General features: G+C 34.8%; 1 protein-coding gene across 1 annotated transcript in view; it reads left to right on the forward strand.

Annotated features, from left to right (window-relative positions):
- Positions 1-5,130: 5,130 nt before the first annotated feature.
- LOC138691325 (tRNA dimethylallyltransferase) overlaps positions 5,131-16,082 on the forward strand; it is a 536,598-nt gene continuing 525,646 nt past the window's right edge. The window contains exon 1 of the mRNA XM_069813208.1: positions 5,131-5,283. Within this exon, the coding sequence (XP_069669309.1) occupies positions 5,140-5,283 (144 nt within the window). The 5' untranslated portion in view covers positions 5,131-5,139. The remainder of the gene's footprint in view (positions 5,284-16,082) is intronic.

Consider the following 16,082-nt stretch of genomic DNA (forward strand, 5'->3'; position numbering starts at 1 on the left):
TACTTCGTTACGAAAGGTAATAGAATATCTGAGGTTCTTTATTGCATCCGGTAGAGTGCACTAGTGTGGCGTGTTAAATATCGATAGTACAACTGGCTCTAATCGATTACCACACTACATTTTGGTCAAAGAGTGCAAGCTACAGCAATATTATTCTAATAATTCTATGATCTTTGGTTTGTTCTTCTATGGTTACAAGGTAACCATCATCATAAAATGACAGTCGACACGAACAGCTGTTAGAGGGACGGCCATTTTTTCGCTATATACAACGCTTAAACAAGGGGTTTCGCGTATATAACTACTGCAAAGCAATTCCCATTGTATAGTTACAGCCTGTTTATACGTCCATAGCTTATTCACGGTTTATTAGTAACGTTTTCTGTCTCAACTCTGCATAAGTCTCGTATAAAAACTATACACGGTTTATTAGTAAGACTGAAAGTCTTTAAGCCTATTTTTAAATACATTTTTGGTTATTGGTAAAGCCTTTAGTAAGTCTGCAGGTAAAGCATTCCAGTCTCTGATAGTACGATTGAGAAAAGAAAACTGTAATGAGGCGATATTAGCGATCCTAGTGATTACCAACTATCTATGATGCATATTTACTACGTATTGAGCTTCGCGACTGTATATAGGCTACTAGACTGTGATAATACCAGAGCGTCGCTAGGTCGTTTCTTTTATCCTTTATCGTTGCTTCAACGTGTATGTACCCTTAGGTATCTTTGAACGCCAGTGCACGAGTAATCACTCAGTCATGATGACTCGCTGACTAATCGATACTCGATAGTGAAGTCATGATAAAGCGGAAATCCGGTTATTCACTTTGATTGGAAATGTGTCTTTGTCGTATTTTTGTTATGTGGTCCAAGTAGTAAAATAGTAAATCCAAAGTAATCGGTGTTTTAATGTTGTTGTGCTGCCTAAATATTTAGGAAAGCGAAATTCTGATAATAAGGATCCTCAATCGGAAAGAAAAGTGTTTATTTAAAGAGGTGGGAAGATATTGTGCCCATACGGAATAACCCCACTGAAGCTCGCTGAAATGGTCAAACAGCAGGAAGGAACAGTGATGCTCGAATGTTTTAATTAAATCAGAATTGCAAGTTTGGGTGAAGGTTACTTATGTTTTGACCATTATAGAAAAATGCCTTGGATTTATAGTATTGATTTATTATAAATTGATGTTTTATCACTGGGGAGCTGTAAGCCCACCCAACCCACCCTAAATACGTACCTTACTTATATACGAAAATTGTCGTGCGTGAATCAAGAATACGGCCATATTTTCGTAATGTGACAATGGGATTCAGTGTCGACAACATAGTAATAATAGGCCTACTACACACCTAATCAAACCTAATCTAACCTCTCACATACTACTACACACCTAATCTAACCTAACCTGTCATATAATACACACCTAATCTAACTTAACCTGTCATATAATACACACCTAATCTAACCCAACCTAATCTGTCACCTAATATTATAGACCTGTAGTAAAATTCCTCCTGGTTAGTATCATTTCATTTGCATGTATTACCAACCCTGCTACCCGTGTTGTGCGCCATCTAATGGAAGTGGGTCGTATTTCATCGTAATGCCAGGAAGAAAATATGGCGACTTTCATAATAATTAAATTTAAATGTGTTAATGTAGTGATATATATGTATATATATATATATATATATATATATATATATATATATAATACAATAAGAATTGAAATGTGCTGTGGCTGTGATAAAAGTGTTGAAAATTGGTTTATAGCGCCAGTGATAAAAGTGTAGAATATTCCTTCAGTGGCCGGTAAATACTCTTCCTTGTCCCAAGTTTGTGCCAATTTAAAACTGGACTGTTATAATGTTGTAAAAATAACGTTTCACTGTTGAAAGATGTTAGATCTTCAGAGAAATATAAGCACTCAAACTGAGGTAAATTTCAAAATACTTTCTCTTTATGAAACTAAGCATTAAGTTCCATAAAAGTTCAGTTTTTTTTTTTCAGTTAATGGGAATAATCTTGTTTAGTATAATAAACAGTGCTATAAATTTAAATGGTATTTAGAAGATTGTGAAGAACATGTAACGATTTTGACAGAGAAGAAAAAAGTTGTCAACAAGTGATTTTTGTTTCTTGTTTGAAGAACGAGGATTTTAAAAATGAAGAAATTATATTGATAAACTTACCGAAGAATGTTGAACTACTACATGAAGACTGGTGATGCAAATAACCTAAAAATTCGTGAAACAAGTGACGGATTGAAAGTTTGAATAGCGTTTTAGAGGAATAAACATGGGGGGAAAGTGTATGGAGAACAGAAGTAACACTAACCTAACATAACTAACCTAACCTACGATTTAGAAAGCAGCAAGTATTTGGGTGACACGTCCTTCACAATAGCCGGTATTTCTTTACTATTGCTTGGGTTCTAATCGAATCATACGTATCGTATACGAAAAAAAAAAGTATAGACGCCAATTTCATACCGAAAATAATACACGAATCAATTAAGTAATAAGAATCGAAAGTTGCTGTGAAAGTGATGGACGGCGGAGAGGTACGGGCAGGTGGAATATCTCGAGCGAGGTGGAAGTGGTAGCAATAGGGAGGAGCAGCACATCTAATTTCCGTGCATTTCCTTACTGATCACAGAGAGAGAAAACGAGTTTTCGTGAGGTCAAATCAGTGACAGGTTAGGTTATGTTAGTTTAGGCTTTTGGTATGCTTTGGGAAAAAGAGCCTAAATTAACCTAATCTAACCTGTCTCTGATTCGACCTTACGAAAATTCAAATAGCGATCAGCTTTGTTTTGTTTACGGTTACATATGACTCGATTAGAAGCCAAGTACATAAATATTTTGTATCTTAACGCGGTAACGCAATTGTAAAGAAATCCCATTTAAATATATGAAATATCGGTGTCCCGAATTTTTCTTTAAAGAATTGGGTGCTTCTATAATTTTTACAAAACCCACCTGGCAATCCCAAGGACGGCTTTTAAGTGACAAGTAGCTTTATGGAAAAAGTTGCTGGTATGCGAATATTGTGTATATATATATATATATATATATATATATATATATATCTATCTATATATAGGCCTACATATAAATTATTATTTTTTTAAATTATGGTTTATTTAACGACGCTCGCAACTGCAGAGGTTATATTAGAGTGTGCCGGAATTTTGTCCCGCAGGAGTTCTTTTACATGCCAGTAAATCTAATGACATGAGCCTGTCGCATTTAAACACACTTAAATGTCATCGACCTGGGCCGGGATCGAATCCGCAACCTGTCATCTGTCAAGAAGTTATTTATGAAACCACCTTCCAAGCTGATAATTTCTACCGGCAGAAATTATTGCGAAATATTCCCCTATCCCAAGAGGCTGTGTGATAAATAATTAGGAACTGAGTTCCATGCTGCTTTGTTTTACAACGACCATTTCTATGAAATAAAAGAATCATAACAGTTGCAGATTGAAACAAAAGCTTATTTAGTCTCCACATATACGTTAGTTTTGTTAAGCTCCATTGTTGTGTTTCGTCCACACCTGTGGAGTAACGGTCAGCGCGTCTGGCTGCGAAACCAGGTGGCCCGGGTTCGATTCCCGGTCGGGGCAAATTACCTGGTTGAGGTTTTTTTCCGGGGTTTTCCCTCAACCCAATGCGAGCAAATGCTGGGTAACTTAGGTGCTGGACCCCGGACTCATTTCACCGGCATTATCACCTTCATCTCATTCAGACGATAAATAACCAAGATGTTGATATAGAGTCGTAAAATAACCCAATAAAATAAAATAATAAATAATAATAATTGTTGTGTTTCAGATAGTTGTATGGCACATGCGGAGAGAGACATGGCTGCTTCAAGAGTGCATAAGAACTTGGTATACATCAAATCGAACTACCGGAACTCTTTTCCTTCAAGTACCATCAAACTGCTGGAGAGACAGAGCTTGCAGCTGAAAGAAAGGTTGAAGGCGCTGGTGGCTGGGCTGGCATCAAATGTGTCTATGTGCATGCAGCAAGGAAGAAGTTGTCAAACTGAAGATGGCAAACGGCCTGGAAATTAGTGTGATAGTGATTTGGACATTAATCCCAGTGTTTTAACAAATTTTTACATGTTGTCCCCTTACTTCGTGTGGTGTGGATGTTTCAGTACACAAAAATGTGTGTGTGTGTGTTTTTTTAAACTGAAGCACAAAAGCATAGATGTAGAAATTTTGGAAAAGATTATTGTTTTTCCAATCATCGTACATAAACTCATAACAAAAAATGGACTTTTCCCTACAAAGATAATTATAATAAAATTAATACTGTACCAAGAAATTATACTAATTGTTTTGTTTTTGAAACCATGTAATTGTGTGCCAGGTATTTAATTAATTAATTAATTAATTTTAGTGAAAATTATAAGTGCATATTCTGGTATTTTATTGCACATTTTAAGGTTTTTTGTGCATAATTCTCAGACTACTTATAATAATCAATGTATCTGATAATAATATTTATAACACATATGATTTTGTGGAACAGAAAAATATAATTCCGTACTATACAACTTTTTTAATAACTTGTAATGACACCTGCGTAGAATTGGAATATAACAGTCCCCTAACTGCCCATTGTGCAACTCAAACCAAGAAATGGCTTCGGAACATCTCAAAATCTGTGCTTCAGTGGCTGACCATGATAATATCTTTGAAAAATGTTGGAGTGCAAGAGCTCAAATGACTTTATTGTCAAACGCCTGGCATTAGAAAACAACAACAACATAATTCTATGGAACAGATTCTATTGCTGATCCCCCCCCCCCCCCCAATCCCAAATTCGTAATTGCGGTTCTTAAGGAATTACTGTATATTTAACTGTTCGCTCTAGTCTTCGTTTAGAACGCTGATTTTGAACTATCGACCTTAATTTTATTCTCTTATAAAAATACACTTTATGGCAGTATTTTTGCTTTTATTAACTGTTTTATCGGGCTTAACAATTTCTTATGAAAAAGAGAGTAGTGAAACAATATTGCCTAGCTTAGTCGTCAGTTCTCATTCTTTATCCTAAATTTGTCATACTTGGTAGCGCAGTAGTAGTATTCTCATACCTGTGGAGAGAGGGAAAGCAATATGGCAGCCTCTAGTGAAGAAGAAATGTGTGCTCGTGTTCCAATTATTGTTGTTTTAGGTGCAACAGGATCCGGAAAATCGAAATTGGGGATTGAAATAGCAAGGAAGTTTGGTGGAGAAGTTCTGAGCGCTGATTCCATGCAGGTTAGTGCATATTTTTCAAGTTTTATCGTACATGACTTGCCGAGCACATGGGGCTAAGACCATTTTTGTTGTATTTTATAGATATTTATGTCATAATCTATCTTATTTCAGCAGATTTATTATTATAATTGTATTTAGTTGTTATATTGTATGTTTACGGAAGTATTTTAATGATACAAAAGTGATGTAATCTATAATTACCCACGTTTTTATTGTTCATGCAAAAGGTATGCTATTACAGTTTTGAAAGTTTTCTTGGCCATAGAGCTCTTTAGTATGCAGTTTAATTAATGTATTTCATTGATTTAATAGTCTTAATACTAATATTGTATTCATAAAGAATTTTTTTGCTTGTTTGTAGGTTTAGGCCTATGCGTAAGCTTGTGCTTTCGATTTTTTTTATATCTTTTCTGATAAGAGCATGTAAGTTAAATTCTCTTGCATCATGCATTTTTCCCAAGTAATTTTTTTTATATGTTGGTTAGTACGGAAAGTTAAGTTGCCGATGATTTATTTTTTATGGTTTTGCAAATTTTTCGGTGTAAAAGAAAATACTTAAACTAAAATTCATCACGTGGACAAATTGCATCTGAGTTTTAATATTTAATTTAGATGCATTTGGTTTACAGTGCAGTATAGTGTGAGCTAAATGCAGGAATCATATTAATTTGAGAACCGTAATTGTTAGACACGTTGTCCTGTGAAAATTCACATATTCAACATAAAAGATAGGCTATTCTTTGTTTTGTCGTTTTACTACTTTTCTTGTGAGATGCTAAATTGTTATCTAAAGTGTATTAATTAATAGAAGAATCAGACGTGAACTATTTTACATTTTTTTACGGATTTTATCGCCACCATCATCATCATTAACATAGTTTTATCACTATCATTACCACATTCATCACCAAATTTGACAGCAAAATGCTGGATTTTGAGATTATTGTTTCAGCCCCTAATTAAATATGTAAGCCTACTCTTTGGAATTAACCCATCTTTTTCATATTTAATTAGACTGAAGATGGTTGTGGGTAAAGTTTTGTCCATAAATGTGTAGTTTTTTTAATGAATTATGTAGCCCTTAGTATTGAACATTTTTCAATCAACTCTAAAGAACGTCTTCTTACATCCAAATGATGGATTTAATGGATGGTTAGGCCTGTCTGTTGATATCGACTCTTTAGTGACCTTGATAATCTTTAGAAGTGTACTACATTTTTTCTAATTTCGAAAAGACTACCAGCATGAAGTATCTTAATTCACTATGAAATATGCTTTGTTATAGAAATTAGCCTGATTAATAATTTTCAGTCAGTAACATATGCATCACTTAGAAGTGTTGAACACTATTCAAACTTTATCAGGTATAATATTATGCTATTTACTGTGCAAAATGCTGGATTTTAAGAACATCCGAAAATTGGCATTTAAATTTTGTTTACAGTATTAAAACTTTTATACTATGGAAGCTTGTAATTACGTCTAATTGTTGTCATAATCATCGTTGCAACCACCAGAACCTTCATCACTTCCAGTATCACAGTTAGTACCACCACATGCATCACCATTATTACCACTAGTCTCTAGCCACTAAGACTTATTATGAGTAACATGAATTTACCACCATTACAGCTAAAAGTACCAAAGCCAACATTACAATCATCATTACAACCACAACTAACAGCATCACCATCATCACAATATTGTAGCTACTATCGCTACCATTACCAACATTATGGCTACTACCACCATTATAACCAACACATAACCACTTCCACAACCAACACCATAGCAGCCACTGCTGCCTTTATATGCATCATCATCATCATCATCACCATCATCATCATCATCATCATCATCATCATCATCATCATCATCATCATCATCATCATCATCATCATCATCATCATCAACAAAGTAAGCAGCTCTACCAAAACGTGGAGTTCCCAGAAAGATCAGAAAAAAATACGGGACACTCAGCACTGATTAAAAAAAAAATTGAGCTCTGGTGTACATTTTCTATCATGCTTATCCTTGTTGTCTTTAAACAGATTAAAACAATAGTGTGAGTGGGGGTAATTTGGATATAGTGGGGTAATTTGGATGTGAGTTCAATCTTCAAACACATGCCAATTTAATATATGTTGTGTATTTCACAACTGGCAATCATGGAGTTTTAAAAATTTGTGTTGATCACACTGATACTGCTTGATAAAAAAAGGAAAACTGTTTCTTGTTTTCCAGTCTATGAAATTACCCATCATATTCAAAGCAATATTGTTGGCAAACCAGCTGTGATAGAGTAACCAAATTCATGGATGTGTATATTACACATGTTTAGAAAATGTTTTTAATAAATGTAGTAATATATTATTAATAGTTTTTCTAGTAAATTACAATTCACAAACGTGGGGTAATTTGGGTGTAGGGTTGCCAATCCTCCCGTATTTCTCGGGATCTCCCGTATTTGCCCCTGATTTTTAATAGTCTCCCGGCTCCCGTATTTTTCTTCTCTTCGAGCATTTTTCTCCATTTTTATACAATGTTTTTACATTATTCTAAACATCTGATTTTGCTATGAATGGTGATTGATTATAGCTATAATGAATTTTGTTGTTCAAGAGATGCATTAGATTGTGCAGCCGTTTTAGAACGTAATGCTTGGCAGAAATGGGTTTTAGTGCTCATCTGTTTAAAATCAATAAAATCTATTAATATTATAAATTTGGAAATTAACTGGATAGTTTTGTTCTAAGCATACTAAATAGTAACTTAATGCTCATACAAAGAGGGTGTTTCATCTCATGAACAATAATTGGACAGATGTTCGAAACAGGAGAATTACACCTCTAATCAAATCAGAGCTGCAGACTGCATCAACTTCAACTATTACAAGAGACAAAATCGGCCTCAAAATACTCTTACTTTAAGCTTAGCTGGCAAAGTTGTTTTTCAGTAATTGAACTGGATAATATGTCATTTTTCTATGTGAAATTTTGTCAATTCCTTAATCTCATGTATTTTCTCCAAAAAAAAAAAAGTTAACAACCCTATTTGGGTAGCTATTATTATAGGTTAATTGGCCACTAACCTAGATTTTCTTTTCGGATTATGCCAAATAGGCCGCCACAAATTATGAATTGGTGAAAGACAAATAAATATCAGAAGTGTTTTTTGTCCTTGATTTTAAAGGGAGATATTTTAAATTTACAAAATAAGCCCTATCAAGAACAGGTTATTGTCTCACTTTTTTTTTTTATAGCTTGTTAGACCCGATTAAAATTTTTAAATGCCTACCTAACCTCTGAATTCTGTTCTAGAATACATACACTAGCCTATGGTGGGATAATTTGATTTTATAAAGACTTTGAAGTATATTGTACTTCTATAATTCACATCATACCCGAATTCCCTCATCCATGGGGTAAATTTGGTGTAGTAAAACTTAGGGTTATTATTATGATAAGGAAAAGTCAACATACTTAAAATAAAATAGAATTATTCTAGAAGGTCACAGTGCTAATATATAAAAAAACTGACTGGAAAAATTTTTAATGGTAACAGGCCATGGGTCTCTAAAACTTACAGAAGGCTGTTTTTTCATACTCAAATTACTCCAATCCATCTTACAATTGAATGAAATCAAATACTTGTGTATTAATAAAAATAATATAGCCTACTTAAAGAATAAATTGAACAAATTGAATTGAAAATGTACTCCATACAAAATAGGTTCATCTGAGAATGCACTGTTATAAATCAGAGTGATTTGTATAATATTTTCTGAAGAATGGATTTCTTGTAACAATTGGTTGTTCTAAAACATTGTCATGAAATGCAACACATTCCTCAGTCATTTCACAATAAGCATTGATTTTACTGTACTTAATATGCAACTTGTTTTTCTCAACAATCCGCATTGAGTTCATAGTTCATGCAGGAGAACAGTCTTTCAACACTTGCATTTGTAACAGAGATACACAGTCATTGTTTTAAATATGGCAAGTTACGATTTGAGAATTTCCTTCAATTAACCATCTTCTTTGAAATTTAGAACATTTTTCACAATTATGATCTCATCACACAAGTTACATTCAACAGTGTTTGATCTGGTAGTCGTTTCCTTCATAGTATGAACTGTTTCAAGAACAGTGTATACATTCAGTATCACTTTCAATGTTGCCATTGTAGCGAATTCCAGCGATGGAGAGTGATATTTATAATAAAATAGCAGTTGATATTCCCAGTTTTGTTTTTTGAGTCACTAGTTTTTAAATACGGGACAGAAACATGTCCTGGAAATCTCTTTCAGGACAATGGGACACACTAATGAAAAAGAGAGACTTTCATATTTTCATATAGTCTCTAAACACACACCTTCATCTCAAACAACAGAAATAACTAAAATGCTGTCTCAATTAATATCACTCAATAAAAGAATTGTATTCCAATGGATACCAACCCATTGTGGAATCCTGGGAAACGAGAATGCGGATGCTTTAGCAAAGAGGGCAGCACTGCTACTTACAGACCTGTTACTAAATCTACATATTACTCTGTGAAAAGATTTATTAAATCTAGATACTTGGACTTCAACAAACAAAATTTAATAACACAATCTCAAGGGAAAAAATGGAACTCTCTGCATCAAAATCCACAGTTAATTCCCGATTTACCACGAAAATCGTCTGTAGCTGCATTTAGATTGACAACAGGCCATGATTGTTTGGCCAAACGCCTGCATAGAATTGGAATATATCAGTCCCCTAACTGCCCATTGTGCAACTCAAACCAAGAAATGGATTCGGAACACCTCAAAATCTGTGCTTCAGGGCTGACCAAGATAAAATCTTTGAAAAATATTGGAGTGCAAGAGGTCAAATGACTTTATTGTCAAACGCCTGGCATTAGAAAACAACAACAACATATATTTTACGGGATGTATGGAAACTCTACCAAAACCACTATCAGAACCAGCATTACAACCAAACTACCATAATAATGGCCACTATTACCTATATCGCAACAAGTGTCACTGCAGCCAACATCAGCATCACCATCGTGAAGACGATCATCACAAAATATCTCTCCAATATGTAATTTCGAATTTAAAGAATTCATTACTTCATTCACCAATCTAAAACCTGCATTTTCTATCGATTTTGTTCTTTAAATTCAAATTCCTCTCAGACTAATATTTTATTGGAATCCAACTAATGATATAATCTATTTATTCATAGTTTTCTTCCAAGTACAGATCCAATGTATAATTGAAACCACTACTATCACTAGAGCTGAGATTTTTATGTAAGCTTAGTATCGTATAGCAAAATGTGTGTGTAAATATGTAGTAAAGACAGTGAGATATGTAGGCCTAGTTAAGTATATGTAAATTCATGAAAAATGTGTGATATTATATGAGAAGCATCGTTTCGAAACGTTTTTTCTCTTAGATTATAGGCTTTCATGACTGGCGTCATTAGGATTGGTATTTTCCAAGCTAGAGGGCCATGGTCTGTGGTTTCTCTGTTCTTAAAAAGTTGAACAAATAGCATTTTTTGCTACATTCAGTAAAGGAACTCAAATCTGCATAGATGACATAACAAAATTAATTTTCTCCCTATTAACATGATGTTAAAGGAGAAGTGTTGGTTGGAGCAGACCGGATTTTTTCACTTCATGAAAAAAAAAAAAAAACAGTAAAACCTGTTTAAACTGGAAGTGCTTGCGACCAGAAATAGTTTCTGTTTTACGGAAGTTTCTCTTTTATGCAAGTTTGACTGATTTTTTTTATACCTCTGTGCTGCTATTTCTGTACGTGTATTGAACATTTAAATTTTAGAAACCTCTAACGAAAAATTAACTAGCAATCATAGTATACAACACATTACAGTATGAAAACAGTTTTTTTTATCGAAAAGTCAAAGGCACTCCAGTGCTATAAAACTGTACAGCATTATTTTTTTCAAAAGTCTTCCAGTGTTTTTTGGTTCATAACTTTTTCTGACATTAAAGGGTTTTCTCAAATTACTTATTGATGAAAGACAGTAGTAGTTTTGAATTATTTGTGGTTAATGCAAATTCTTCCTATTGTAAAATAGATTGCTTATGAATTTCACTTGCTTCTTTGAGTTTAATTTTTTCATTTAGAGCAAGAGTTTTGTTTTTCTCCCCTGCCATTGTCACTAAAAATTGAGAATAACACTGACAGCTAAAGAACTGTAGTTGTAGTGGAATAGTTCTAAGACTCAAGGTTATCAGTACAGTACTAGCCAGAGAATATATGTACATTGCAACACACTCGCCAGGCTGTTCAGAGGATAGTGAGTGGTACAATTTCTTGGCTGCCATTCCTTCAGTATTTTGTTTTAATTTTATTCCAGTACATAGGTAGGAATTCCGTTTTATTCAGTGATCCTTTTTTTCTTTCATGGGATTGGCAATATTGTTCTGAATGAATTACGTTGAAGGAAGGTTTCCAGTTTATTCAGGTTCCGCTTTAGGCAGGTTTTAGTGCACTAACAAGCAAACATTCTGATGGGGGCAGATAAAAAAGTTATTTTTTTTCTTTCACCATGTTAATAATGTCAAAAGAATTGCTTATATAAATTTTGGCTACTCGACCGCAATTACGAGGGCCGTAAAAAAATAAGTTCGCTAGAACAGAAAGAAAACTCAATCTCATGGGAAAAATTTATTGGAACAGACACGCAGCAATTGTTGAGCTATTTTTCAACATATTTCCAACCGGAATTGAATCATTTGTCATATCATGGGCTCGACAGAGGTGCAGACGGCTGTCAAACGCTGGTTCCGATATCAGGCGGCTGACTTCTACGACACAAGGATACAAAAATTGATCCCATGGTATGACAAATGTCTCAGTTCCAGTGGGGGATATGTTGACAATTAGCGCAACAATTGCTGTATCTGTTTCAATAAACCTTTCTATGCAATTGTGCTTTTTTTTTCTGTAAACGGCGCCAGGGAAAATCCCTTTCTGAACGGCCTTGTAATTTGAAAGTGTTAATTTGAGGGCTGCAAGTTTTTTTCGTTTTTAATGAATATATGTTAAATTCAGTCTCACTCCAACAAATATTGTCTATTGGCCATACCGTACCATTACCAGAATCCAAGGAACTTTCGTTGTTGTTGTTTGGTCAACTGTCCGAAGACAGGTCTGAACCTCACAAGTGATACTAAGAAAGCACCACTTACGAGGCAACTAGGCCAGGAGGTAATGGGGTAGGGTGGGCAGTTAATGTTAATTATTTGGAAAGTAATATTCATACTGAGTTAATATTCCAATTCCAAAATAATTGTATTTCCGAAAATTTCCATTAATCTCCGCCAAGAGTAGAACACAATTTCCAACAATCTCCGCCGACACCAATATTAAAAAACACAAATTATAAATTTAATCTCTATAAATACCTGCTCGTAATAAAACCTATAGTTATATATGGATGTGAAGTCTGGGTTATGACGGAAGATATAAAACTCCAGTTGGAAAGATGGGAAAGGGAAGATATTGAAGAAAATTTATGGACCAATAAAATATAAAGATGGATGGAGAATAAGGACTAATAATGAGATAAATCAGTTGTATAAGAGACCTAACATAGTAATACAGATAAAAGTTACAAGAATAGAATGGGCTGGACATATGATCAGAATAGATGGTGGCAGAACGATTAAAAAGATTTTTGATGAAAATCCTGGAGGGAAAAGATACAGAGGAAGGCCGAGGTTAAGTTGGCTGGACTGCCTGGAGGAGGACCTGCGAAGGATGGGAGTTAGAAAATGGAGGAAGAAGGCAGAAAATAGAGAGGAATGGGCTGTCATCGTTAAGGAGGCATTAGCTAAACTTTAAGGGTGCTATTCATAGACATTTCGCAGCACGCGCTACGAGCGTACTAAGCTAACCCCGGTTATCCACTGGTTAAGGCTGGTTCACAATAAACCGAGAACGAGAATCAGAAGGAAAACGAGAAGCAGACGACGTGTATATGAAAATTTTTGATTCACAATAAACCGAGAACGTAGACGACTATGCATATCGATATGCATGTCAATAACGATCTGTAAAGTCGATATTACGCATTTTGATGTTATTTGTGTATAATTGACCATTGGCGTTCTCTAATGAGTACAAGGCAGCCAACATAAGCACAGGTTAAGCAACTTCGAAATTTTAACTGAAACATTTCATTAGGTACGGTACTATAAATATGCCCACGCATCTTTATTATCACAACCTATTTTAAGTCTACCATAACGTAAAATAATTAGAGAAGAAATATTTGTAATAGAACAAAAATGAACACAATAGTAGTCTGGTTATTGAATTGAAGCATGAATATGTAGTGTGTAATACAACCAATACAGTAATAAAATATGATTCACTTACGATCGGTGTTCAAAGATACAGCTATTGAAAGCCACGTATTCTCCTTCATTTTCTCATGTTTATACGAAACGCGCCGCTTATCGTAAATGTGAGGACTTTCCTCAACACTCAATATTAGAATCTCATCAAATAAAACTTGCTCCATGATGCATAGCACAGAACAAAATAATGCATAGGTTATGTCACGGTCTTCTTGCTACAAAATATACGACGACAAAATAGCTTTTGGATGGCAATAGAATGAATCTAGTGGGCTGTGATCGGAAACGTGAACGCCAAAGTTGAAACTTGGCCAACTCTTCGTTCCCGATCCCGGGCTCCGGCAAGCTTTTCGTTAATTGTGAATGCTCACATTTAAATGTACACATTTTAACAATTTTACCGTTTTCGTTTTCGTTCCGATTCTCGTTTCCGGTTTTTTGTGAACCAGCCTTTACTTGTACAGAATTAAAATCATATCCTATCGCTAACACTGGCTTATGAATACGAAAAACGCTGATCATCCACCGGAAACCCGCGCTAAAAATGTCTATGAATACGAGAGCTGCATGCCAGTAAAAGAAGAAGAAGAAGAAGAAGAAGAAGAAGAAGAAATACCTGCCTCTGACTTTATTACTAAATTTAGAAAGGCCAGTGGCAGTGGTGTACATGACTCCTTAAAGATTGAAGTGACTTTTGAATGAGTTTAGTTTATTTTACAGACAGACATTAATTTGCTGGCTGGTGATGAATTTTGTTTTGAAACACTTTCCATGTTATTGTGGACTTGCTAGAAGCGATACTTACGTCTATATACATATGAATAAGCTTTGTAATAGTGACTTGTCACTTAACCGTTGGATGACCTTCGTGATGTGCTAGTCAGTGTGATGATGTCACATATTAAATCGAGGAAATAAACGTGAAATTAAATTTCAAACTTCACGAACTAAAATAACGCAAGGAAGCAATGCAACATAATCTAATTTAACTTAATTTGATTGAACGCAACATGACAACGAAATGTGACGAATGTAACCCAACCTAATCAAACTTTGAAGTAAACATAACACACCGCAACGAAACTAACCTCAGTCAATTAATTCTAAAATCTTTTCCTTGTCGTTTTAGTCATGTTTCTGTTTCAACAAACATTGGTCATAAATGACTTAATCTAGTTATTGATTGGAGATTTATCCTTTGAAGAGGTAGAAAAATTCAAATATCTTGGAGCAACAGTAACAAATATAAATGACACTCGGGAGGAAATTAAACACAGAATAAATATGGGAAATGCCTGTTATTATTCTGAACACACGCTCTCGCCATGAAACAATACTAACAATACCATCCCATCGCACTTCCTCATACACAACCTCTTTCACAATAGCGATGCCAAGACTCTAGAATTCGTTAGCTGCTAGCATCAGGGACTGTCGAAATAAAATTGAATTCAAACGCAAACTTACTAGGCACTTGGTCAGTAATTGAGACTCGTTCAGACATAGTTTCTTGTAAATAGTTCTCTTAATCTATCACAAAATATCTCAATATATGGTAATTTCATCACTATAGAATTTTGTTATTGTAGGTTTAATTTGTAATTCAGTAAATACAAAAATATTCTTTGTTCTTAACTTCCATGATAAATTGTCTAGCTTTCATTAATCAGGTAATCTTGTCGTACTTTAATTTTTATTGTAATTGTAATTGTAAATTTAATATTAATTATAATTTTATTCTTCATATTATAGTTGTAATCCCCCTGGTAGAGGGGCAGGGAAGGCCTGACGGCCTTATCTCTACCAGGTTAAATAAATACTAATACAAATATTCGGTTGAGAAGCTTTTGTCATCTAGTCTGATGTCAAAAAGTCGTAAAAAGTTAGAATTTACAAAACAGTTATATCACCGGTTGTTCTGTATGGTTATGAAACTTGGACTCTCACTTTGAGAGAGGAACAGAGATTCAGGGTATTTGAGAATAAGGTTCTTAGGTAAATATTTGGGGCTAAGAGGGATGAAGTTACAGGAGAATGGAGGATGTTACACAACGCAGAACTGCACGCTTGTATTCTTCACCTGACATAATTAGGAACATTAAATCCAGATGTTTGAGATGGGCAGGGCATGTAGCACGTACAGACAGATTATTTAGTCCTGACAGCTCAGCGACGGGAAAGAGGGGAAGTAATCGGAGGAGTGGGGAGAGTTCCGGAGTAGAGATAAGGGCGAGCGGTCGGTAAGGGAATGGAGTACAGCTTAATTGTACTGGAAACATACCGCTCTACCGCACGCATGACATCCGATCACTCCGAAGGCAAGCGAGTTAATAACCCAAACACCCCTTGGCGTAACTAAATGGACTCGCCTGACCCAGGCGCACATCTCCGGCGACTGTCAGGACTAA

The sequence above is a fragment of the Periplaneta americana genome, chromosome 2, assembly GCF_040183065.1.
Source record: "Periplaneta americana isolate PAMFEO1 chromosome 2, P.americana_PAMFEO1_priV1, whole genome shotgun sequence".
Taxonomy (NCBI): Eukaryota; Metazoa; Arthropoda; class Insecta; order Blattodea; family Blattidae; genus Periplaneta; species Periplaneta americana.